At 44.0% G+C, this 24,500-nt stretch overlaps 2 protein-coding genes across 5 annotated transcripts; both read left to right on the top strand.

Annotated features, from left to right (window-relative positions):
- Positions 1-1,443: 1,443 nt before the first annotated feature.
- pyroxd2 (pyridine nucleotide-disulphide oxidoreductase domain 2) lies at positions 1,444-8,581 on the top strand. The gene is made up of 16 exons (XM_056609134.1): positions 1,444-1,699; positions 2,164-2,183; positions 2,266-2,359; positions 2,593-2,666; positions 3,045-3,200; positions 3,817-3,970; positions 4,115-4,176; positions 4,263-4,360; positions 4,575-4,716; positions 5,499-5,633; positions 5,724-5,796; positions 6,004-6,157; positions 6,279-6,430; positions 6,598-6,704; positions 7,386-7,506; positions 7,999-8,581. The coding sequence occupies exons 1-16, from the start codon at positions 1,579-1,581 to the stop codon at positions 8,067-8,069; spliced, it is 1,734 nt and encodes a 577-aa protein (XP_056465109.1). The 5' UTR covers positions 1,444-1,578; the 3' UTR covers positions 8,070-8,581.
- A 73-nt stretch (positions 8,582-8,654) lies between these two features.
- zgc:123010 (uncharacterized protein LOC641500 homolog) lies at positions 8,655-20,433 on the top strand. Of its 4 annotated transcripts, none has more exons than XM_056609138.1 (16): positions 8,655-8,880; positions 11,631-11,710; positions 12,044-12,124; positions 12,258-12,314; positions 12,401-12,619; positions 13,896-14,009; positions 14,371-14,419; positions 14,650-14,740; positions 14,931-15,072; positions 15,732-15,836; positions 16,228-16,321; positions 16,589-16,622; positions 16,748-16,825; positions 16,984-17,086; positions 17,409-17,551; positions 17,932-20,432. In XM_056609138.1, the coding sequence occupies exons 1-16, from the start codon at positions 8,823-8,825 to the stop codon at positions 18,065-18,067; spliced, it is 1,584 nt and encodes a 527-aa protein (XP_056465113.1). In that variant the 5' UTR covers positions 8,655-8,822; the 3' UTR covers positions 18,068-20,432. The 4 variants fall into 4 exon arrangements, with proteins under 4 accessions (XP_056465113.1, XP_056465112.1, XP_056465110.1 ...); XM_056609137.1 differs by having other exon boundaries at positions 8,656-8,880; positions 13,869-14,009; positions 17,932-20,433; XM_056609135.1 differs by having other exon boundaries at positions 8,687-8,880; positions 13,869-14,027.
- Positions 20,434-24,500: the final 4,067 nt, after the last annotated feature.

The following is a 24,500-nucleotide window of genomic DNA, read 5'->3' as shown; positions in this document are numbered from 1 at the left end:
AGGGGTCAGGTCAACAATAGGGTAGGGCGGCCTGCTCGGTGGCCAGGACTACAAACTACCAGAGAAACCTTTTGAAGAAAGGGCTGGAACCAATGCACCCACAGGGGCCTGCCCTGTCCGTTTACATTCGTCCTCTGATCATTCCAGACGTCCTCATTGGTCAGGCTCCTTTTGGAACAACATCCACAAACTACCTCAACCTCATGCACACATCACACTCATGGTTCCACTGGCGTCCACCCTAATCTTGTTCATGTAAAGTAAATACTTTACTTTACTTAGACCGTTCACACAGTGTGTCTCCTACGTTTGTTATAACCCAAGAGCAAGGAATTGACTGCAGCTGCAGAGTTTTGTATCTTACCCCAGGTTTTTTCCGGGGCCACATATATCTGCTTAACAATAGTTTCCCTCTGGTGTGTTTGTGGAGGATGGCTGGTTCAACAGCCTCACCCAACCCCAGGGTCAAATCCCTCTGAGTCGGTCCAGGTGAGGCTGCTTGAACCATCCATCATCCACACACATGCACAACTGTTGCCCATTGAGCAATGAACGTGCACAGGGTGCCATGTAAAGCAGCCGTCCCCACACTCAGGGAGAGACCTCCTGCACGGCGACATGGAGCACGAGGTCCTGCAGCATGTCAACAATCCTTTACAATAATCCGGTTTCAAACACCACGTGTCCCTGTCTGGAGGAGCCCAGCGTGTAGCATCGCACCTTGTTACAGCTTGGCTCTTCAGACTAGAAAGGACAGAGAAGGGCTGCCTGAGAGGGCACTGGCCACCAGCCCAGTGGAGGAGGGGGGGGGGGGGCAGTGCACCGACCGCCAAAGGCCACCGTCTCAAACTCCAGACCATAAAGACTTAAACATTGACGAGCAGCGTCAGAGTCCATGATAGCATACAGGTCCATTTCATACAGTCCATGACTCCAACCAGTACATTCCAGTCTGGCGCCCAATAGCTGAGCTATTGAAGGACGAACTCCTCCACAATCCCCGTCCTTAGGGATTAATAAAAGGCACCTTATCTGTAAGCATATTGTCATGCCACATGTTAACATTAAACAAACATCAGCCACAAAAGAGAGTTTCAGACAGAAGCTGGACTACTTTTATTTACAGAAGTGCATTGATTCATAAGTAACAGAAGCCGGATTACTTTATAGAGCAAAATACAACACACACTCACGCAAGCGCGCGTACAGGCAAATAAAGACTGGGCAAACACATAACAAATGTATGTGTCTCCATTTACAAATGTGTGTGTGTGTGTGTGTGTGTGTGTGTGTGTGTGTGTGTGTGTGTGTGTGTGTGTGTGTGTGTGTGTGTGTGTGTGTGTGTGTGTGTATTTCCTTTTTTTATGGCTGATTATTGCCAACTTCTAGCGCCACCCCTTCATAAATCTAAAAGCTGAAGACTAGTGGATATCGGAGGAAGTACAAATATCGAAGTTCTATGACCCAGGCACCCTATAACGTGTTGGATTTCCCCCCTCCCATAAGCTCATTCGGAAACATAAAATAGCACACTCGTTCTTTTTACGGCCAGAAACGTTTGCATGCACAATATTTAGCATGACAGGAGCAGTGTGGACGAGGCAAGGCAGTCGGGTTATCCAAAGCATACAGAACGCGTCCAGCAGAAGAAGCCACACTGCGCTCAAATCCGAGTATGACGTGCTGGTAATCGGAGGAGGTAGGAATGCAAGATCCAGTGCAAATGTTCCGGCAGACAGGACTATATATTGCGACAGCAGCACTTTAATAGGCCTATTCGTTTCTAAACTAAAGGGTTCATAGTAAAGTCCGAAATACATTTCCTCCAACGGTATTCACAAGGTTTGTGGCTCCATGGATCAACTTTGGACGATGTTACGTGCCAGCAATTTAGTCGCCACTTTGCTTGTAGGCTGTAAAACTTGCAGACCTTTCGTAAACAAATTGCAATCTGCTGGACACATTATTTGTGTGAACCATTGGCATTATAATGCTATCGATATTTGTTAAATTTGATTTGGTGTCACAATTGCATTGCTCAATTCTACCGAGTTGGTTTCGGTTTTAGTCGTTTAAGTTTGTATTAACAACCTGTCCACCCACAACCATGTCCACTTGCCAATGACTTTCTTATCTTTCTATCGGACCAATATTTGCATCCAGGACACAATGGATTGGTGGCGGTAAGTAAAATGAACAGCAACTAGCAGCCCACTCATATTTCTCATACATATCTGCATACATTAATTCGCTTGTCCCATGCAGGCTGCATATCTCCAGAAAGGAGGGCTGCAGACAGCGGTGCTCGAACGTCGCCACGTCTTGGGGGGAGCCGCCGTTACAGAAGAACTGTTCCCCGGTAAGGTGGAGGCTCGAGTTAATGTGCCAGAACACTAAAAACTATCTGCAGCCTTAGAGCGAGGAATGGATTTAGTATAAATGCTTCGTAGGTTAAACTTTTTATGTAGGTTAAGAAACTGCCTCTAATGGAACAAGTTCGAGTTTAAGATATAATAAGAATTGATGAAAATTTTCTAATACGGGTGTTGATAATGTTCTAATTTTATATATATTTTGTCCTCCCTGCAACAGGGTTTCACTTTTCCAGGTGTTCATATTTGCTTAGTTTGTTCAGACCCCACATCTATGAAGACCTGGAACTCAAGGTAGCAAGTTCATCCAGAATATCCTGAACACTGCAGTATTTGCAACACAATCAGCACATTCTTATCTATTTTACTGTCTTCTCTTAAGTGATTCTCAACTGATGGGTTAACCCACAGCCCTTTGACTGAGCATATTCCAAACCTTAATCTTCATGTCAATTCTGGTTGTGACTGAATCACTACCGACAAATGTTGGTCCACCAGATGAGAGCCTCTAGTTGAGCTCAAAAGGCATTTTTAATGATGTATGTAATGTAAAATACTTGCTCTTCTCCTTCTTCTCACCACAAAAGATGAAGGGTATTGTTAGCAGATGGAACAACGTGCGAGGCCCTGACTGAGTTCTCGTTGTGTGTGTGTGTTCACGCGTGTCTTTAGAAACACGGGCTGAAGATCTACAGGAGGAACCCCCATGCATTCAGCCCTATGCTGGAGGACGGGGTGGGGGGGGCGCCCCCCCGATCCCTCACGCTCGGCTCAGACATGGTCCTGAACCGGAAGGAGATCGGAAAGTTTTCCCAGAAGGATGCCATGGTAGGTCATTTCAGGGGTCCAATGTTATAAACCCATACTATATTTATATTAAAGTTATGGTAATAACACATATTTTTAAGACAATTATAGTCTATAGACCAGTACAGGGTGAAATTACGCTATTATGCTCCTAGTGTGTTTTCCCATGATCAAGCTCCATCAAAGGTGCAATTTGTGGGATTTAGTGGCATCTAGCGGTGATGTTTTGAAAGTGCAACCTACTGACCAACCACCCTCCACCGCTCCCTTTTTTAAGATAGCTGGCCTGGAAGGGGGCAGTTAGTACTTCTTAAATGATGTCATCGTCTGCGACAGCATCAAGTAGTCATGTGTCAAGTGATGGGGTTCCCTGATAGATTTATAATTTAATCTTTAAATTGAGTCCCTTAGTCTGAAACACTAGTAGTTTGGGAAGAAGGAGGAGGAAACTCTGCATTCATGTCACTGAGATTAAGTTACACTCTGTTAAGCCAATGTACTATCTGGCAACTGTGCTTTTAGTAGTCATTCATGCATCTAGATACATTTGGCCAATCAAAAAATCCTTCATGCATTATTATTATTTGCATTTATGGATGTTATCGTTCGTTTGACTCGCTCTTTTCCAAACACGCAGGCCTATGGAGAGTTTAACGCTTATTTGGATAAGCTTGCCTCCGCGGCTCAACCTCTCCTAGACGCCCCCCCAGTGGACATCATAGGTCTGACCTCAGGCTCCCTGAGAACCAGGATCACAGCGGCCAAGACTTTGATGCCACTGGTCAAATGTGGTACGCTTCCATCTGATGCCTTATCAACTGCAACTATAATCTATTGTCCTAACTAGTCATAATATACACATCCATTATTGACTACTTACGGATGACTTATTGGATCCTTCTGTCATCATTTATGTGGACTGTATGTGTTGAAAGGCCTGAAACTTGGAAAGAACATCCCAGACTTCTATGAGATCGTCACAGCGCCGATAATGAAGGTGATTCAACAGCCTCAACACTGTGTTAGTGTTGTCTATACCTTACGAGGATCTTCCTAGAGGCTAAAATACTTTTGGGTTGTCAGATCCTTAACCAGTGGTTTGAGTCTGAGCCACTGAAGGCAACGCTGGCTACCGATGCTGTCATCGGAGCCATGACCAGTCCATACAACCCGGGTAGTGGGTGAGCTATGCTGAACAACACACTCTCCCCTTGATAGCCATGGTAGACACATATTTAGTAGGTAATGTGATTAGAATGTTTTGGGACAGATCCACACTCAAGCACATAAGGTGCAACCTTCATAATGAAATGTGAACCGAAATAAAACATTTGGATAAAAAAATGGACATTTTCAAGGGTCTCTTTACCAATCCTCATGGTGGTTGTGTTGTAGGTATGTGCTCCTGCATCACGTGATGGGGGAGTTGGAGAAGGAGAAGGGCTCATGGGGTTATGTGGAAGGAGGAATGGGAGGCGTGTCCAATGCCATCGCCAGCTCCGCCCGCTCCAATGGGGCTTCAATCTTCACTGAAAAGGCAAGGCTGTCTGACCCGAGTCTGATCCAAGGGTCTCTGACCTGACTCTAACCCAAGGCTGTCTGACCCGAGTCTGATCCAAGGGTCTCTGACCTGACTCTAACCCAAGGCTGTCTGACCCGAGTCTGATCCAAGGGTCTCTGACCTGACTCTAACCCAAGGCTGTCTGACCCGACTCTGATCCAAGGGTCTCTGACCTGACTCTAACCCAAGGCTGTCTGACCCGAGTCTGATCCAAGGGTCTCTGACCTGACTCTAACCCAAGGCTGTCTGACCCGAGTCTGATCCAAGGGTCTCTGACCTGACTCTAACCCAAGGCTGTCTGACCCGAGTCTGATCCAAGGGTCTCTGACCTGACTCTAACCCAAGGCTGTCTGACCCGACTCTGATCCAAGGGTCTCTGACTCTAGTCCAAGGTTGTCTGACCTGGCTCTAACCCAAGGCTGTCTGGCTCTAACCCAAGGCTGTCTGACCCGACTCTGATCCAAGGTTGTCTGACCTGGCTCTAACCCAAGGCTGTCTTGCTCTAACCCAAGGCTGTCTTGGTCTAACCCAAGGCAGTCTGACCTGACTCTATTCCAAGCCTGAGTGCACACATTACAGTGTCTGTCCCTTGACGTGGCTCAGGAGTTGGCTCAGTTTTCCCCAGCCTTGGGGTAGGGACCCCACTTAAGATTACTTGCTATGAATTAGTTTTTTGCAATAATTTTTTGACCTATTAATGGAGTCCCTTTTTTTTAACAGTCTTTTATCAGAGTTCTAAATTTCTATTGGCTTGGCAGGATGTACAGGAGATTCTGGTTGGTCCAGATGGGGTGGCAAAGGGCGTGGTTCTGAAGGACGGCTCAGAGATCCACAGTAAACTGGTTCTGTCCAATGCTACGCCCTACGTTACCTTCAAGAAGCTCACGCCACAGGTGATGAAGGAAGGCCCTGCCTGATGATGATATTTTTAACATGTAAGCGATATCTATATTCTCTATAATCACATGTCCTCTTTATAACAGGCTTCCCTATCCCCAGAGTTCATCAAAGCCATTGATCAATTTGATTACACCTCCCCTGTCACCAAGATCAACGGTACGATATATTAAGATATGTTTTTCATTGATTATAGTCGTATTAAGGTTTCCTTTGACTGGTAAAGTGTTGAAGATGCAGCTCCTTTTGGCACCAGACCATCACTCCTGTGAAAAGGTTCCATTACATTTCTGTAAATACAAAAATTAATAACATTTCACACCTTAGCACAAACAGGAAGTCATGTCCTTCTTTTGTGTTTTCCAGTTGCTGTAGACAAACTGCCCAACTTCCTGGCGGCGCCCAGCCCAGATGGGCAGCCGGGCCCACACCATCAGTGCTCCATCCACCTCAACTGTGAAAGTGTGGAAGTACTGGAGACTGCTTACAAAGAGTCCATCAACGGAAAGTATTCAACAAGGTCTGCACTAGTCTATGGTCTTATGGATGTACAAACGCACAAGCACGCACAAACACAAAAACACAAACAAACACACACACAGCCTGTCCCTCATCCATTATGGGGGTTTCCCTTTTGACAGGCCAATGTTGGAGATGACCATCCCCTCTGTGCTGGATCCCACTCTAGCACCCCCTGGTGCCCATGTTGTGTCATTCTTCACCCAGTTCACCCCCTACTATTTAGAAGGCAAGGAATGGACCGATCAGGACAAGGAAGCATATGCCGATCTCGGTAAGAACTTCTTGAAGCCATCAAAAACTGCTTGGGTGACATTCAGTCAAACAGTGTTCAGTTGTTCATGTTGTGTTGACGTTTCTAGCTGTCCCCCTCGGGGCATGTTGTCATTGATTGACCCAAACACGAGACTCAAGCCTGTATTTGTATCTCCCACTCCTCAGTGTTTGACTGGGTGGAGCAATACGCCCCAGGGTTCAAGAGCTCGGTGGTGGGCCGGGATATCCTCACTCCCCCTGATCTGGAGAGGATCTTCGGGCTAACCGGAGGGGTTCGTTGTGGTCTTGTTCTCTGTGGAGGGAGGGATTTCAATGGGTGAGGTGGTGGAGCTCCTTTGCCTATCCACACAGGCTCAAGTACGCTGGGAGGAAGAGCGATTTGCATCCCAGACTTTCTTCCAGGTGCTGGTCTTAAGAACTACATTTTGAAAAGAGACCCTCACACTTTGAACTATAAAGTCAATATATCAAAATTCATTATTTTACAAAAAACCTCCAAACAAAAATGTTTCTGAGGAAATTAGTCTTGGAACCTGAAGGGTTGAAAAGGGTTTAATCTATTCTACTGAAGTGCATTCACAGCCTGTGATGATGGGATTAATTGTCAGGAGGATTTGCATTTTGCTTATGAGATAGCTGTTTTTAGTTGTATATTGTGCTCCATGCAATTTCTACTGCATAATATACTCCATACAATGGTATCATCCCTCCGAAGATTAAAAAAAATAAAATAGTTAGGATGGAGAATTGACCTGGTTTGGATAAGAACGGAAGGACTTATTTATTTTTTACCACATCCTCTTTTTCTTTGTACTCTTTCCACCCACCGAATCCCCACCATTCTATTACAGAATGGATTATTACACTATTACAAAGGTCATGGTATTTATTATGGAATGTGGGCCTTTTAAGAGAATGTATTGAAGAGATCTATTTGCCCCCACTCTCCGCAGAATATCTTCCATGGATCGATGTCATTGGACCAGCTCTACCTGGCACGACCTTTGCCCTGCCTGTCCAACTACCGCACACCTATCAAAGGGCTGTACTTGTGTGGCAGTGGCTGTCATCCAGGTTTGCTTTGTTTTACGGCTGGGGAATATATCTCCCATCAATAGTGGCTTTGAGGATTGTCGCCTGTAATTTATATAAGAGCTTCAAAGGATTATGAACGCCACCAGTCACATGCAGAGCCAGTGTGACCTTGCACCACTGATAGTATAGCAGGCCACCTGAAGTCCCTGAGGTATTGCAACTGGTTCTTAAGTCCCTGTCAGTTGGTCACTTTTAGAATAGAGCAAATAGATTTATTTTGATTTTTTTTCTATAGTTAAGCTTCAAATCCAGAAGAGTGTTGCATAGTAGTTTTTGATTTAGGTAACTTTGACCTTTTAAATGTACCACCTAACCTTCTGATGATTGTGTAGGCCTATTGTGTTTTTAGGACTAACTTCATGCCTTGTAATGTTGTTCCCTTTGCTCATTGTGTTGTTTTGCAGTTTTGCAGAAAAGGTGCTGTATTGATGAAGTTGTAATGAAAGATTCGATTATGTGTTTATCTCCCAGGTGGGGGAGTGATGGGGTCCCCCGGCTGGAATGCTGCTCTGGCCGTCATGGCCGACATGAAACGTAGCTAGATGGCATTACCGGAGAGACGGCAACAACGTTTGGATCTTGTACCAATGATTTGACCGTCAAACATCTTGGGGGTTGATGGAGACCCGTGGAAGACCACATGCTGGTGTTAACACTGAGATCGACTCATCCCCTCCCTCAAAATAGAGTGTGTAAAGTGCCCCATACCATGAACTGTGCTAATGTGAGGGTTTGGAGACATAACAATGGGTCAAATTACAAGTAAAATCTTGTTAAATTAATACAAGAGCATTAAACTTAAATAAATAAGTCCTGGTCAGACATTAACTGATGAATATAGCCAATCAGTGACACAAGATATGCTAATTGAATTAACTAACTGAAAGTCAAATGTGTATAACTATTATAGCTTCCCAGTTGCCTCCTGACTCCTCCTAATTACTGGGAATTATTATTGTTTACATTTGTATCAATAAATTCAGGTTGAAAATGAAACCAGGAAAGTGCGTCCTTCATTTTGAACATGGCTTGCAAAAGTGAACCCTTCTACACTAGCCTTTATTTTTTACATTTTGTCCTGGCAATTAATTTACATTAATGGGGGCATAATAAGTCGGGACTGTCCCTTTAAGGCGCATATTAGGGTGGTTCCAACTACGTTACTGGGTCAGGAAGCGGACTGAACCGACGCGATTACGGCAAAATTCGATACCCGTTGACCAAATGTAGCCAAACAATGTGTTAACTGCAGTCGTGCACATTGTAATGAAATATATTTGAATTAATAATGCTGGATGGTTGTGCTCATGAAGTTCACAAGGGATTTATGCAGGCTCTTGGGACTCGGGAGCGGTGAGAACCCCCTACTTCTCCAAACTTTCAAAAACTTTTATCCTGGTTGAAAATGAGCGACATAATGGTCTGACCGAAAATGTTTCGCTAAATTTATGATTTTTACGATAAGTGTTCAATCTACAGGGTCTCGTCGGATAAGTAAAAAGTATACTGCTAGTGAAACTGGGAAAGTGCCCAAATGTTGCCAGCTACACCCTGCCTGCTGTGCCTCGATGTTCGTCGAGAGAACTGATCAAGTTAAACATTGTGTAGTAAACACTTAAAGGCTATATTTGTCCTGTTTATCACATTCCATCGTGATAAATTAAGCGTTTATCATCTTGTATGGGAATCAGGGTTTTTGTTTATGTGGCTGCTCGTTGCCTAAACCAATACAACATAGCTGTAGACAACCGAAATTCGTTTTGCTATGATAAAGACAAACTAAAGTGATGGTTTTTTTCCTTACTTCCATTCCAGTTTCATTTAGTATGGTGATCAATATGACTAGTGATGACTATATTTTTGGGAACTAAAGGCTTACCGTCTCGTTCCGTAAGCAGTTTGAAGGCTACATTAACATTCGTGTCTATTAAGGGCATCTGGAATGCCATCTAAGGTAAACCGCTCATATTTTAAGTAGCCTACTCAGAAAGAAATGGAAATTTAAATCATATTCCCACGTGGATAATTCACTTTACACGTTAGGGAGCGGTATAGCCTAGTAAGTACTAACTGTTTTGGGAAGAATAACTTGACTCCTTTTGCAAAGATAATTCCCTTAGATCTTTTGCTAAAACAGGAGTAGATATACTACTGAAACATTCCTCTGACTGTATTGTTGTAAAGGGAGATTTTGGTTGGTTGTCGATGCACGGGGCCTCCTGTTTCTATGCAGGTGGAACCGTCAATCGGACAGCTTTTGCAAAAATAGAAACCTCTCAAACCCGCCTATATAACGATAACATATTCGCTGATGACTGCAGGCTATAAGTCTTCGGATGGGATGCCAGCAATAGTCAATCTGAAGCTCTCACGAGTCGTGGTGCTGCAGAACTGTTATGGCATTGCAAAACACTGAAGTGATGCTTGACACAATTTGCAGAACAAAGCTGTGGGGCAGTGTTTGAGACTCTTAGTTATTAAATATTAATTGTTGGTTATTCCACAGAGGAAAGAAAATAGGTAATCACTTCATGTCTACAGCCAAATAATGTCACATTTGCTTTAGTGTGTGTGTGTGTGTGTGTGTGTGTGTGTGTGTGTGTGTGTGTGTGTGTGTGTGTGTGTGTGTGTGTGTGTGTGTGTGTGTGTGTGTGTGTCAGGGAATTTGACTAAGACCCAGAATTTGTAAATTTCCAAACCATTATAGGAATAGTTCATACGATTAAATGATCTGCACCTTTTTTCTCTTATCAGCTGGTGTTTTTCGTGCAAACAAAACTTCCAACATGTTTGAGAGCAAAGCAGTCACATAATAGTCTAATTGTGTTACTTTTAGAACTGCAACTAACGATTATTTCCATAGAGGATGAGGGAAGAAGCGTGGGAATAAGACGGGCATGAAACTGGAGTGAGAGTTGGATGTAAAAATTAAGATTAACAATTAAGTCTGTTAAATGTTATAAACGATAGCAAATGCCATCCCAAGTTCCCAGAGTAGAGTCTAAGGGGATCTAGTTAGTGGGCTTTGTTTTATCTGATAAGCAGCAGAGAAAAAAGATTAGAATGATCCATGAACCAAATATATGAATTAAATTACAACAATAAGCATCAGATGTTTATTCGTACTTGCTAAATTACTTGACAACTATTTTATTATCGATCATTATCTTTTGCTATAGAGCTGTTCAAGGTACCAGAAGTGCTCTGCATACTGAGCAGTCTTTATGGTGGGGTTATGACACCTCATACGGGTTCTGCACAGCGTTTATCGTTGCAGCCCTCGTTACATCAGCTATATGCTCTGGGAGACTCAGTGATTCAAGTGCTTTTCTGTCTCACTGCAAGAAAAGGGCACGGAAATGATCTTGTGCTAAACTGCATTTATTCGTTTTGGTAACCACACGTGCCAGCTTCCTACTATGGTCTACTCTATACTATTCATTGTTTGCCATCAACTATTCATTATGCTCGCAAGTAACTGAATAGAAATGCTGCAATGTTTGAACTCCTTGCAAGTTCCACACTGACAATAAAACGACGGAGAACCTGATAGAGTTCTGTTCCTCTCAAGGGGCCGAGACACAGTATGGTTCTCCCTTCGGTTCCTAACAATACTCCTAAATGCAATATAGGTTTCTGATCTTTTTAAGCTATTTTGTACCACACAGCTTAACGTGACACGTTGAAAGAAATGTGTTGCTGATTTGTGCGCACACACAGAGAAACACACAGGACACACAATACTATTAAGCAGAAGGCTACAGTAGTGTAACACAAACCCGAGGACTGGGTACTGGTTTATACTTGGGAAAACAAACTAATGTTCCTAGATATCTTTTAAGCACATCTATTATCGTTTCTCTGAGAGTTACAGATGCTAACCCCTATAACTGTGGGGGCAGGATAGTGTGGTGGATGAACTCCTTGTCAAAAGGTCCTTGGTTCGATCCCCAATATCCCCAACCTACCTGTGGGCACGATGCCATCCTCTACTGTCTCCTGTTATTCATTCTTCTGCCCATAATGCCCCCCACCCTGCTGCTCGTGTTGACTCTAGAACAATGTGTTTGGGTGGAATGCCCTGACGGAGTGTCCTCTCCTAGGTCCTAATGTCCAGCCCGTGGAGGAGCTGCTGGACTGTGGTCATGCCCCCTCTGATCCTCATGTGGGCTCCCTGTCACAGGTGAACAAGCTTTTCTTTCTTATCTTAGGAATGTTCCTCTGTGAATCTCTCCTCGTACTGTTTCCCACTAGATCGCGTGGGAGCTTATGCTCCCGACTCATTCTGTGAACCACTTCAAGGCTACGTCCCTCATTCATTGTCTATAAGAGATCGCTCTTCTGGCCTAGGGCAGCAAGTCTATAAGAGCAATTGTTGGTGATTATGAAGTCGTATTGTAACGTGTGTGTGTGTGTGTGTGTGTGTGTGTGTGTGTGTGTGTGTGTGTGTGTGTGTGTGTGTGTGTGTGTGTGTGTGTGTGTGTGTGTGTGTGTGTGTGTGTGTGTGTGTGTATAGGACATTCTCAATGGAGAGGACGGTCTGAGCGAGGAGGAGAAGGCAAAGAAGCGAGCGGAGCGACGCAGAGCTAAGAGGAAGGTATGGCCGCTCGCTCACTCCTGTGTGAGTGTCCAGTCAGGTGGTTCACTGAGCAGGCGCTCTGGGCGCTGTACTGATCTTTGCTTCATAATATTATTATTCATATTTAAATGCATCCCCTCTTTATTTCCAGCGTCAGAGGGAACGTAAGAAGCAGGAACTGGTTAAACAGAGTGAGAACGCTGAGCAGGTATGGGTCATTTTAAACTGCGTGTGTTGTGCTCCTTTCCAGTGACTTTCAAAATGTGCAATAACGTCTACGTTTCTGTACTTTAGGACGAAGACGAGGATGGCAGCGCAGACTCTGAGTGCGACGAGAGTGAGTCAGACGCAGAGGTGGTTGCCGTGGACGACGATGAGGAGGAGGCTTTCGAAGTTGAAGCGGAGGAATGGGCAGAACACGCGTCGGTTCCTCAAAGTGAGGAAATGTCCCCAGCCGTGGCGCCCTTAGGGATAAAGGGTCATCAGAAGAGCCAAGCCAGGCCCAGTGAGGAGGTAGGAGGGAGCAGAGGGGGCTCAGGGTCACAGTAGTGGTTGACGTGTAAGGGAATGCCCTGTTTCTGCTCGGATTGGGATGACAGTTCTATGAAGGTGGGATATGATGTTACGTATGAAATCCAATACGAATCACGGCGTTATACTATTAAGTTCCTGAATAGCTTAACACTCTCGGACGTGGCCATCAACATCTACTGCTGCACAGACGAAGCTTCACACCGACACACGCATCGCTCACGACGAAGGCATCCCTTCATCATGAAACGGATGTGCCTCTGAACAGGCACTTTCACTTCACAAAAACAACGCGTCTGCAATTCAGAGAAAAGGGAAAGTTCCAAAACTGGTCGGCGGAGACATGCAAATACAGGAATTAAACTGTTTCCGTGTCACTATCATTAACCGAATCACGTCTAAAATGAAAGAAAATGGATTCACTGTCCTTTGAGTCATTGTTTGGCTGCAGCTTACAATAAGTGTAACTTTTGATTACCTTTTAAACGTAATTATTTACTCTTAAAGATAGCTAATGTACATCACAGGTTACAAACACCCAAAGTGATGTCTGGCGATTGCTGGCTTGGTTGCTGGCAAGAAATAAGTGTTTGTAATAGAAAAGCACCTTAGTATTTCCATCTCTGAAATGCAACATAGAAATGTCGTATTGTGAAGTATTTCTACTTGATAAAGTCCAAAATAACGAATAGTTTAGCTTTTTGAATGTCTGCTAACATAACGTCAGCCCGGGGTTATCTGCTCTGAATGTAACGTCAGCCCGGGGTTATCTGCTCTAACGTTAGCCCGGGGTTATCTGCTCTGAGCGTTACGTCAGCCCGGGGTTGTCTGCTCTAACGTCAGCCCGGGGTTATCTGCTCTGAACGTTACGTCAGCCCGGGGTTGTCTGCTCTGACGTCAGCCCGGGGTTGTCTGCTCTAACGTCAGCCCGGGGTTATCTGCTCTGAACGTTACGTCAGCCCGGGGTTGTCTGCTCTAACGTCAGCCCGGGGTTATCTGCTCTGAACGTAACATCAGCCCGGGGTTATCTGCTCTGAACGTTACGTTAGCCCGGGGTTATCTGCTCTAACGTCAGCCCGGGGTTGTCTGCTCTAACGTCAGCCCGGGGTTATCTGCTCTAACGTCAGCCCGGGGTTGTCTGCTCTAACGTCAGCCCGGGGTTATCTGCTCTAACGTCAGCCCGGGGTTATCTGCTCTAACGTCAGCCCGGGGTTGTCTGCTCTAACGTCAGCCCGGGGTTGTCTGCCCCCCACCCCAGGAACCTGAGTGGGACATCAGCAGTGCTTTCTTCGCCAACGCTGCGAGCCACATCAAACCCAAGGGCTCGGCTCGCAGGTCTAAGGAGAACAAGGAGAACGAGACCAGGAGGGAGGTGAAGAGAAGCTCCTGGGTTAGAGTCACTAGGACCTGAAGGAACTATTAGTACCAGCATGCATGCTTTCACTCAGTGGCAGAGTGGCTATACTGCTGCCATCACTACCCGGTTAACGGCTTCAGCTTCAAAGTCTGATAAAGGAACATGTGAACATTGAACCAAGAATGTAAACAAAACGATTACAATCTATAGATATAGGCTCCGGCCATAGCCCCGCTACAGTATTTCACTCATTGACAGGATAATTAATTAATTGTTATAAAGCAAAGTTAAAAGGAATCAAAGAATTTTAAGAAAAGACTTGAAAATAAATGAAGCAGAATCAAAACAATTGAACAATAACTTGCCTTCCTTTCAGATAAATGGTGGTCCAGATAATTCAACTAAGAGAAGTGCTTCGTTGACAGGTAATGTGTGTGTGTGTGTGTGTGTGTGTGTGTGTGTGTGTGTGTGTGTGTGTGTGTGTGTGTGTGTGTGTGTGTGTGTGTGTGTGTGTGTGTGTGTGTGTGTGTGTGTGTGTGTGTCACAATGACGATTTAATGAGATTCAGTTCTCACTAAATTCCGTTCTCTGGTTGTTGGGCGCTGATCTGCCACATGGCTCTCGGGTGTCGCTGTGAACTGTTTCTGTTGTGCAGAGAAGGGGATCAAGCTGGTGCAGGAGGGCCAGTACTCTCAGGCAGTCAGCATGTTTACAGAAGCTATCCGCTGTGACCCCAACGACTACAGGTACGCCACGCGTGTTGTTGGAACATGCTACAAGGTCATCAGAAGAATCACAAACGCATTCCATTTAGCACGATTTCATCTTCTAGCAGGGCATTCGTTCATGAAGAGATATACAAATAAAGAAAAAGAAAAGCTGAAAGGTTAGGTTGACATAGGTTTCTGCTGTTTTGGGGTTTGCTTCCACGTCCAGGTTCTTTGGGAATCGCTCGTACTGCTACAGCTGTCTGGACCAGTACCCCCTGGCCCTGGCCGACGCGGAGCGCTCCATCTACCTGGCCCCCGACTGGCCCAAAGGATACTTCCGCAAAGGCACTGCTCTCATCGGCATGAAGGTGGGCCCGGTGTGATGGCATGAGGTCAAGACTTCAATGTAATACTGTAATAGACTGTTGTACCACTACTGCTGGAGCCAATGGTTAACGTGTTAACCCTTGAAGACTTCAATGTAATACTGTAATAGACTGTTGTACCACTACTGCTGGAACCAATGGTTAACGTGTTAACCCTTGAAGACTTCAATGTAATAGACTGTTGTACCACTACTGCTGGAGCCAATGGTTAACGTGTTAACCCTTGAAGACCAATGTAATACTGTAATAGACTGTTGTACCACTACTGCTGGAGCCAATGGTTAACGTGTTAACCCTTGAAGACTTCAATGTAATACTGTAATAGACTGTTGTACCACTACTGCTGGAGCCAATGGTTAACATGTTAACCCTTGAAGACCAATGTAATACTGTAATAGACTGTTGTACCACTACTGCTGGAGCCAATGGTTAACGTGTTAACCCTTGAAGACTTCAATGTAATAGACTGTTGTACCACTACTGCTGGAGCCAATGGTTAACGTGTTAACCCTTGAAGACTTCAATGTAATACTGTAATAGACTGTTGTACCACTACTGCTGGAGCCAATGGTTAACATGTTCGGTCAAAGTTATGGTCGTGGTTATTCCTTTACGTCTTGTTTTTCTGTGTTTATTTGCAGAGGTACAGCGAAGCAGAGAAAGCGATGGCGCAGGTTTTAAATCTAGACAAGGACTGCGAAGAGGCAGTCAACGACCTCTTTCACTGCAAAGTGCTGCAGTTGATGGTAAATACTGTCAACTGTAATGTAATTAAGTCATTGCATCACTTTTTAAGGGAGGTTCTAAAATGTACCTTACAGCTAAAATTGTTCTGTGCTTTTGCACAGTATCCATGGTTTACCTCATTTGTGCAAAAATAAATCATTAAGGATTTATTTATTGAAGCATTTTGGAACCTCTCCCTCATTTAATACAGTGTTCAGCCATTGGTATCTGCTTCTGAGGCCAAAGGCTTTTGGTTGGATCCCGGGGTCTTAATTCGACCTAGGCATCCTTGTTGAAGGAGTTGCCTGCACTTTAAAGACGTATCTGTATTCACTCTGGTTCTCTTGGGTTTAACGTGTCGGTTAATGATCACCGTACCTCCCTCACCCTCCTGGACCCCTCGCTCTCCAGGCGTACGGCGTTGGGGAGACTCAAAGCGTCCTGCTGCTGGAGCAGCAGTCCTCGGTGCAGGCCGTTCTGTCCTCGTTCCCGGACGCTAACAGAGGTAGGTGCTCTGGGTTAGCTCCGTCACACACACCGATACACACACACTTCTTCAGTCAGATAATTCCCTTTTTCCCACACTTTGATCCCCAAGCACATAACATGCTCATCCATGATGTGACCCCCCACCCAGGCTCATCCCAGAGACCAACCTGCTGTTGGCTCAGTGGGTTCTCTCTCTCACTCAGAAGCTAGCTTACCGATACGTCGTTGTCGTTTTATTAACAAATCTTTGGGATAATGTTACATTTTCCTCTTCTCGTTGCAGTTGGGAGCCAGGATTCATCCTTGATGCAGCCAGAGTAACTATTTGCTCTTGGGGAAATAATATTTAATTGTTCCTATTGAGTGTGAAACCACTTGGGTTAAAATGAATATCTAAATTGGAGAGTTGTTGTTTGCTGAAATGTGTTTTTCTGATGATCAGAAGCCCGTGTCTCTCGCTGTGGGTGGGCAACGTGACGACCGAGTTGACAGAGAAACACTTACGGGACCTTTTTAAAACGTATGACCTACTTCCACTGGCTTGCTGTGCATTTACCACCCTTACTGAAATAAGGAAGACATTCTTTGTCTTTTGAATTCCAAATATTTAACCACAATATTATATGGTCGAAGGGATGATTTGGAGTGTTCATAAATTCTACATTTTTTTTTCCGAAGGTATGGTGAAATAGACAGTATCCGTGTGCTGCATGAGAAGTTTTGTGCCTTTGTCAACTTCAAGAACGCCACCATGGCGGCACGCGCTCTGGAGAAGCTGAACGTATGAGCCTGCCCGCCACCACTACAACACACAACCCACAGCCCACACTCTGACCTCTTTAGTTCACATTGAGCAACGTTGTATTCTGAGAAATGTTGAGTACAGTAACCCCATTAGCCGAGAACACAGTCAGCTAGTCTTCCTAGGGCGCACAGAATACAATACAAAAAAAAAACTCGCAATACAAAAACATGCAGATATGTGCATGGTTAATGAGCATGACGTGACTTAAAACAGGCAGTGATGGATGCCGGCGGATACTGCCTCCACAGTGGAATCCAGGTGTTCCAGATGTTCACGTCGACTCGCTGTCGGTTCACAGGGTTGTAGCATCGAGAACACGCGCCTGGTGGTGCGGTACCCCGACCGCCGCACCCAGAAGGCCCTCTCCATCCCCCTGAGAGCCAGCCTGCCGGCCGTGCAGCAGGCGGCCGTGCAGCAGGCAGCCGTGCAGCAGGCAGCAGGGTGAGTGGCTCTACAGCAGCCGAGCTGGGGGACGTTGTACACTCGCATGTAGGCCCTTGGCGTACGTTATGGAAAGAAGCAAAGTTCTTGAATAGCTGCAATTAAGGTTTTAAGGAGTTTTGAATATCTTGATACAGTTTAGCAGATTAACCATATTAATGGTTAAATAAATAAGAAAACGGGTTTGGGATATTATGTAAATGTTTAATTTATAAAACAGTATGGACAGCTAGATATCCAAATCCAAAGTGCTAATCATATTCGACAACACGATTGTAAAATGTCTGGAGGAACCTCCCAGAATGCTCGTCTACCGTCGTGCAACACATGACCTGCTGCGTTGAGTCCTTCAGTTCACTGATCAGCTTCTCCTCCTCCAGGCCGAGGCGACGCGGCCCGGTCAACGAAGAGGAGTGTTACTTCTGGAGGACGACCGGCTGCCATTTTGGAGACAAGTGTCGCTACAAGCACTTTCCTGATCAGAAGGGCCAGGACAGGAAGCCCTGGCAGCCTTGACCACCGTTTCCTTTTTTGATAAGGGAGCCGGAGCCGGGATTCCCAAGCCTGATTCAAGGGAGAACTTCCCGAAGGTGGTATCCAAAACAACGTTCTGCTCGCCATTTGTTAGACGACCAGACCTGGACTTTGAAAATGAGGACCACAGACAGTATGGTAAACGGATGGAAGCTCACGAACGAGGCCTTCGAGCCGTGACACCTCACTATTCCAGCCCCTGTCCATGTAGTCAAGTTATTATCTCATATCCAGAGTTACCGTGCTAACTATGACTCAATTTAATGGACACTTCTATTTAGTTTATTTTAATACTTTTAGTGTCGTTTTATCAAACTTTTTAATTTCAGGTAAGCACGACGTGGTTTCAGTTAACTCTAATACTTTAGTTTTTATGCATTGTTCTAATAGTAATTCTGTGTTTAATTGTCAGATAAGAACTTTGACTAAGTTCCTCCGGTTTACCATTGCATATTTAGAGTTTGCTGAGGAGGCATTATCTTTTACTTTCTCGCGTTAACACTGCAGAGCTGGGGTCATTTCCCCGCTGGGTCGACCGGGTGAGACATGCAAAGCTCTCTGTCCGGCCAGACAGCGGCCGGCTGGTGGCGGGCTCTGATTTGTGGCAGACACCGCCCTCTCATCTCAGCCTATGTAGCGCCTCTCTCTTCCTGTGCCAGTAGCGGCAGACCAAAGACCAACACACGTTTGGTATTTTAAGTTTCCCCAGACGCTGCCCACACTGGTAACTTAGAAGGCGCCAATAACTTTCTTTGCTGCAAAAAATGTTTAGTCCAAACTCGCAAAGAGTCATCAGTAATTCGAGAGCTGAATCACATGACGTAGAACCGTGCGTTTATGAAGTAATGTGTTGATTCGGTCGTAGGTTTTATGACCCCTTTGGCAGGCCTTTCTAAAATACTAATAATTATATAATTGGGAGGCGAAAACACTAGTGTGTTAAGCAGTTATACAACCATTGATTATCAATGAATGAATATCTACATTTGATCCCCTTATACAGTTCTACAAATGCTGTTAAATAACTAATTAAAACTGGGGTTAGAGTTGAGGTATTTTCTGGCTCTAGCTACTTCATGATGTAATTAAGTGTGGTGTGCTCTTCTGTATCCTGTGGCTTAGAGGAAGTGACAGTTGGATCATTTTGCGCAGCGCATGACAAACTATCCATATCCGCTTCTTTTTTTACCCTTTCTCAGTTTTGTTTCTCTCGCGGCCTCCGTATGGTTTGAGGACCTTCCACCCAATGTAAATGCTACCACATCACACCATGTCCATGTGATGGCTGGTCAATCTGGCAAAATAGACCTTGATTAAAAGGTATACCATGTTCAGGACAATGCCCGTAACATGCATGTACTTAAAGTCAGTGTTTTGTTTTTGTTTGCTTCGATTTTTTATTTTTCATTATATTGAGAGGCCTGCAATTCAGTATTTCACTAAACAATAGCAAAATGCTTCTTCTTGTCTCTGACAAACATAAAAACACTAGATTAAGGGAGCACTAGCCTATTGGCTTTACTGTAACTTTGACTAGAATTCAAACTTGCCACACTACGTTGTATCTCAAACTATGCACAATATAGCGTACATATTTATTTTTATATTTATACCTAAGCGTAACCAAACTTCATATATTTAGCTTTGAAATTTCCTTTCTTGTGTAGTGGTCGAAATAAGAGGGGCTTTCACAACATTTCCCAACTAGACACGATTTAATTTTTCCTGTACAAGTACCTCTGTGAACAGTTTTAGGGAAAAGGCTCCTATTGCTGTCCGTCTTAAGAGTTGGGTAAAACAATCTGTCACAATGTTTAGTTCTGCTTCCCTGTGGTTCTTAAGTTGCCCCTTTTTTATTTTTCTTGTAGTATGGGCAAGAGTTTCAAGGCCAAGCCGTGGGGATAGCCGACAGATAGAACTCGTACTCCTAATGGTTATACAAGACTGATACTAATGCCTTTTGTATCACTGTGCTTTACAATTTATTCACAGCACACACAAGACTCAAGTTGTTGTGCGTTATGTGGTATTTTATTTTAGTCTTCTAATCTGATGCCTGTTTTCAAAAAGTGGGCATTTCGATGGGTTGATGTTATATATTTGGCACAGAATTTTATGTTTATTCCATCTAGGCAAAAAAAAGAAAGCTTTTAATTGATTTAACTTCAGCATTGCACTCCCCTCCCTCTTTTTAGTTACCAAATATTTTGTGCTCAGTTATGTACTGAACTGCAAGAGCCTTTTTTTGTATTTAATAAATTTATTTGAATTATTTATTATTTGTGTCTCTAATTACAATCAACAAATGTGTTTGTGGCAAGATTTTAATAGGATTAGTTCATTCACTCCACTGGGGCTATTAACGTTATTCATGCTCACCACCACTAGGTGGCAGTGGTGTACCTTCTTTATATTTTAATAGGATGAGTTCATACACTCCACTGAGGCTATTAACGTTATTCATGCTCACCACCACTAGGTGGCAGTGGTGTACCTCCTTTATATTTTAATAGGATGAGTTCATTCACTCCACTGAGGCTATTAACGTTATTCATGCTCACCGTCACTAGGTGGCAGTGGTGTACCTCCTTTATATTTTTGTCTGAACTGGCATACCGACAGTCACAGTAGACCCATATACATCCTTCTATCGCCATCGCTTGTACTGAAAATGAGCTTCAAATCATTCCTGATGCCCTAACTCTTTTCCCCCCCCATTGAAGAGGTTAATCAAAGCATGCAGGGCCCATGTGGGGTATAAGCCAGGCCTGTCATCACTGCTGGGAGACAGTGGTGGGGCCAGACCTAAGGATGGGAGTGGGGAAACTAACCACTCAAACCAAAGGGAGAGGTAGACTCTAGGAATGTATGGGAAAAGCGTCCACCCGGTATCTCCACCAGGCTGAACCCATGCCAGTATGCAAGTACAGGCCAACTCAACGTCTATTTAAATAAAGTGCAGGGAGTGTGCAAAGAGGGAACTAATATTGAAGCTTGGAATATCCATCTTGTGATGCGTTATAGCTCCCCTTAATTCACTGGAATTCGACAACAAATTCAAAATCTATATTTATCTTGTTTAACTAGAGTACTGAATTCCTTCCCCGCCAAGGCAGGCAACGACAATCAACACTCAGTTATGTACAGTTGTGCAACCAATTCGGTATGACATTTTTTTCATTCAATGAAAAGATGCAGGGTGTTTTGAAAGGCCTACGTTCAAAGACTGTTGAACCACAGAAATGACGAATATCTTTAACTCCGTTTACTGTGAAGTCATTTTACTTATCTAATTTGGTGTCTTGAGTAACTGTTAGAAATGTTGAAACCTAGCTGTTTGAGATAAACATTATGCTTGGCTTACTCCCTAACAATTGGACATAGCGACTGCAATGGGTTTTGACTACTGATGACTCAAGCTCAATGGATGAAAGCATGTTGTAAACATTGTAACGTCACCTAGATCTAAAGCCCCTTTGTGCTACGTGCAAGCACCTAAAGGTTCCCTTTTTCAAGCATGCACATGATTGAAAAGGAGTGTCGCAAAGAAAAGGAGATTGTTGAATATATGGATTATAAAACAATATGTATCACAGTAAAATACATTACAATTTTTAAATGGCTGAGACATAATCACATTAAATATGGTAATTTCAGGTTCCTTTCTTCTGTCTCTGACATTCAGACCTCTGATTTTAACCATATAGTCATAACTTCTCACTTACTTTGTTTTGATGTACTCTAAGGATTGGCCTCTTATGCAATTTACTTCCACAAAAAAAGAAAATCCTTAACCTGTCCTTTCTGAATCCTACGGCTGTCTGTCTCGTGGCTCTTTAGAAACTTGCTTGTGCAGCACATTTTTTCTAAATTTTGAGTGACTCTGTTCGCAGCCTCACTTGAAGGCACTTTGGATAAACGGATCGGCTACATGCCCAAATGTACAGTAAATGCACTTCACAGAGAAACATAACGTAGCCCAACCCCTAGGAAGGCTGCACCTGCGTGACATCTCGACAGTGTTGCGACTTCACAGTGAGGGCTAATGTTTCATGTCCAGGAATAGACCCTGTTGGCCTAAAACGGAGGCACTGAGGTTTGCTTTAAATCTGAAATACACTCTAAACAAACTATCAACACAACACAACCAAAAGGGCGCCCAAAAGACCAGCCCGGCGGCTAAATTAGTCATAAACCTTCCCAAAATGACTGTTAAATAAACAAACAGCTTCCAAACAAGTGGAAAGACGCTAGCTGCACCTGGAGAAAACCCAAATCTAAACACGTTGGAAATGCAAGGTAACGGGACCAAGAAAAAAACACGCCATCTCCATCTATCTTGAACACACCAGAAACAATCTAGTCATACACTGTATTCCCACTGGGTCGGAGGATGAAAAGCCATAGCAAGGACCAAAGGTTTTGGTGGGGCAATCATGAACACATTTGTTGTGGTACCATGACAACCACCCGGATGAAGGGATGAGATATGATATTCTCACCAGGTCTTCCCCATCTCACTGTGGCTAACGTCCCTACACCCAGGGCTATAAGGGGGGCAGGCCTATTTTAAAGTGGTGGTTTGCGGCCTACAACTCAACAAGGAAATATCTACCCTGTCCCTGTGGTTCTGCCCTGCTTCTTTTGGATACTGAAGAACCAACTCTTTTTTTACTTCCACATCCGTCCCAAGTATTGATAGATCGTTTGATACAAAGCCTTAAAGGAGCTATATATAGCATATGTACTGTACTTAATCATATAATGAACATGATTTCTCAGAGATTAAGGAAACAGGCTCGAAACAATGCTACAGTATGGTCGTTTTTATTGGACTTCAATATTTTATACCCACAGAAGATGACTCACAATGTGTGTCCCCAATCCACTTATGTTCGGTACTAGTGCTTGTAAAATGAAATACCAACGGCAAATTGACGATCCTCAAACAAAAAAAATTAAGTTGTGTAAGATGTGGATGCATACATAGCATACACCTGTAGAGGGCGATATACATATCAAAAGCAGTGAGTTGTAACCCACAGAAGGCTATTCAGATTACGTGTATAACAATCCACAAATATCAGTAACTTGTGCTCTGTAAAGTGACATCTACACAAATATTTCACGATGTGGGAACCTATTGCCCTCCTAATAACTATTATGAGATATATATATATATATATATATATATATATATATATATATATATATATATTATGGTTATCAATGAGGTGAACGCCATCGATAAGTGTATCCACACATGTGTATTGACTTGTTTGTGTGTCTAATTCTGTCCTGAAAGTGAGATTTTGTTTTGCATTTCTTGATCATGAAATATTTTTGTGGATATCATTTTCCAAGTGCATTATATTTGTTGAGTGTGGTGCAGGACATGTGAATTGCCTTCTGTCGGTTACAGGAGTGATCAGGAGCATTTCCTTTTCGTAACACCCTCTACCTTCCTAGAACTCTCAGCCGACTCTAAAATCTCAGTGATCGAATTCCGGCTGAAACAGTGGGTTCACTGAAACTGTAAAATATATTAATTAATCACTTTAAGGCCACCGCTACATGTTTACCTATTTTACAGAGCCACACATCTCCAAAAGCAGCACCATTTATTCTCTGAAAACAAAATAACATTAAACAGATAACACTTATTTTACTAATGACATTTATTAGCATTGCTAACTTTATATTTGTATTGTATTTAATGGTTTAATCTCATTTAGCTAGTAAACTGAGTGTATTTACACAAGCTAGCTAGACTAATATCCTTTAAACACTCAGTTTACTAGCTAAATTCAATACAATACAAATATAAAGTAAAAACAAGTGTTATCTGTACTGTGTTATTTCGTCTTTGGCAACATGAGCGCAAATGTTTTTTGAAACCTGCCTGGCAACGGACAATCGCGTTGAACGATGACGTAATGTTTCGAACGCGAATTACGTAGGCGGTACAATTTTCGCCCCCGGTACAATTTTGGTGTGACAGAGCCAGTTGAATGCGCCACATTTTTTGCCGGATTGACCCCATATGCAGTCAGCAAAGCCCCACATTGCACCCAAAGCCCCCACACGGTGGTGGTCTTACCATAGAGGCAGAGGCTGCGGCACGGTGGTGGTCTTACCATAGAGGCAGAGGCCCCTGCACGGTGGTGGTCTCACCATAGAGGCAGAGGCCCCTGCACGGTGGTGGTCCTACCATAGAGGCAGAGGCCCCTGCACGGTGGTGGTCCTACAATAGAGGCAGAGGCCCCTGCACGGTGGTGGTCTTACCATAGAGGCAGAGGCCCCTGCACGGTCGTGGTCCTACCATAGAGGCAGAGGCTGCGGCACGGTGGTGGTCCTACCATAGAGGCAGAGGCCCCTGCACGGTGGTGGTCCTACCATAGAGGCAGAGGCCCCT

The sequence above is a fragment of the Gadus chalcogrammus genome, chromosome 15, assembly GCF_026213295.1.
Source record: "Gadus chalcogrammus isolate NIFS_2021 chromosome 15, NIFS_Gcha_1.0, whole genome shotgun sequence".
NCBI lineage: Eukaryota > Metazoa > Chordata > Actinopteri > Gadiformes > Gadidae > Gadus > Gadus chalcogrammus.
The sequence above is the reverse complement of the archived record's forward strand: the minus strand, read 5'-3'. Positions and strand labels throughout refer to the sequence as shown.

What these genes read in the sequence shown, in the direction of transcription:
- zgc:123010 (XM_056609135.1), top strand. Translation starts at nt 8,823, where the DNA reads ATGGTTGTGCTCATGAAGTTCACAAGGGATTTATGCAGGCTCTTGGGA. An exon ending in GACGCAGAGCTAAGAGGAAG is followed by an intron (nt 12,125 to 12,257) that starts GTATGGCCGCTC and finishes CTTTATTTCCAG; the next exon opens with CGTCAGAGGGAACGTAAGAA. An exon ending in GTTCCCGGACGCTAACAGAG is followed by an intron (nt 16,322 to 16,588) that starts GTAGGTGCTCTG and finishes TTCTCGTTGCAG; the next exon opens with TTGGGAGCCAGGATTCATCC.
- pyroxd2 (XM_056609134.1), top strand. Translation starts at nt 1,579, where the DNA reads ATGACAGGAGCAGTGTGGACGAGGCAAGGCAGTCGGGTTATCCAAAGC. An exon ending in CCCTGTCACCAAGATCAACG is followed by an intron (nt 5,797 to 6,003) that starts GTACGATATATT and finishes TGTGTTTTCCAG; the next exon opens with TTGCTGTAGACAAACTGCCC. An exon ending in TCTTCGGGCTAACCGGAGGG is followed by an intron (nt 6,705 to 7,385) that starts GTTCGTTGTGGT and finishes CACTCTCCGCAG; the next exon opens with AATATCTTCCATGGATCGAT.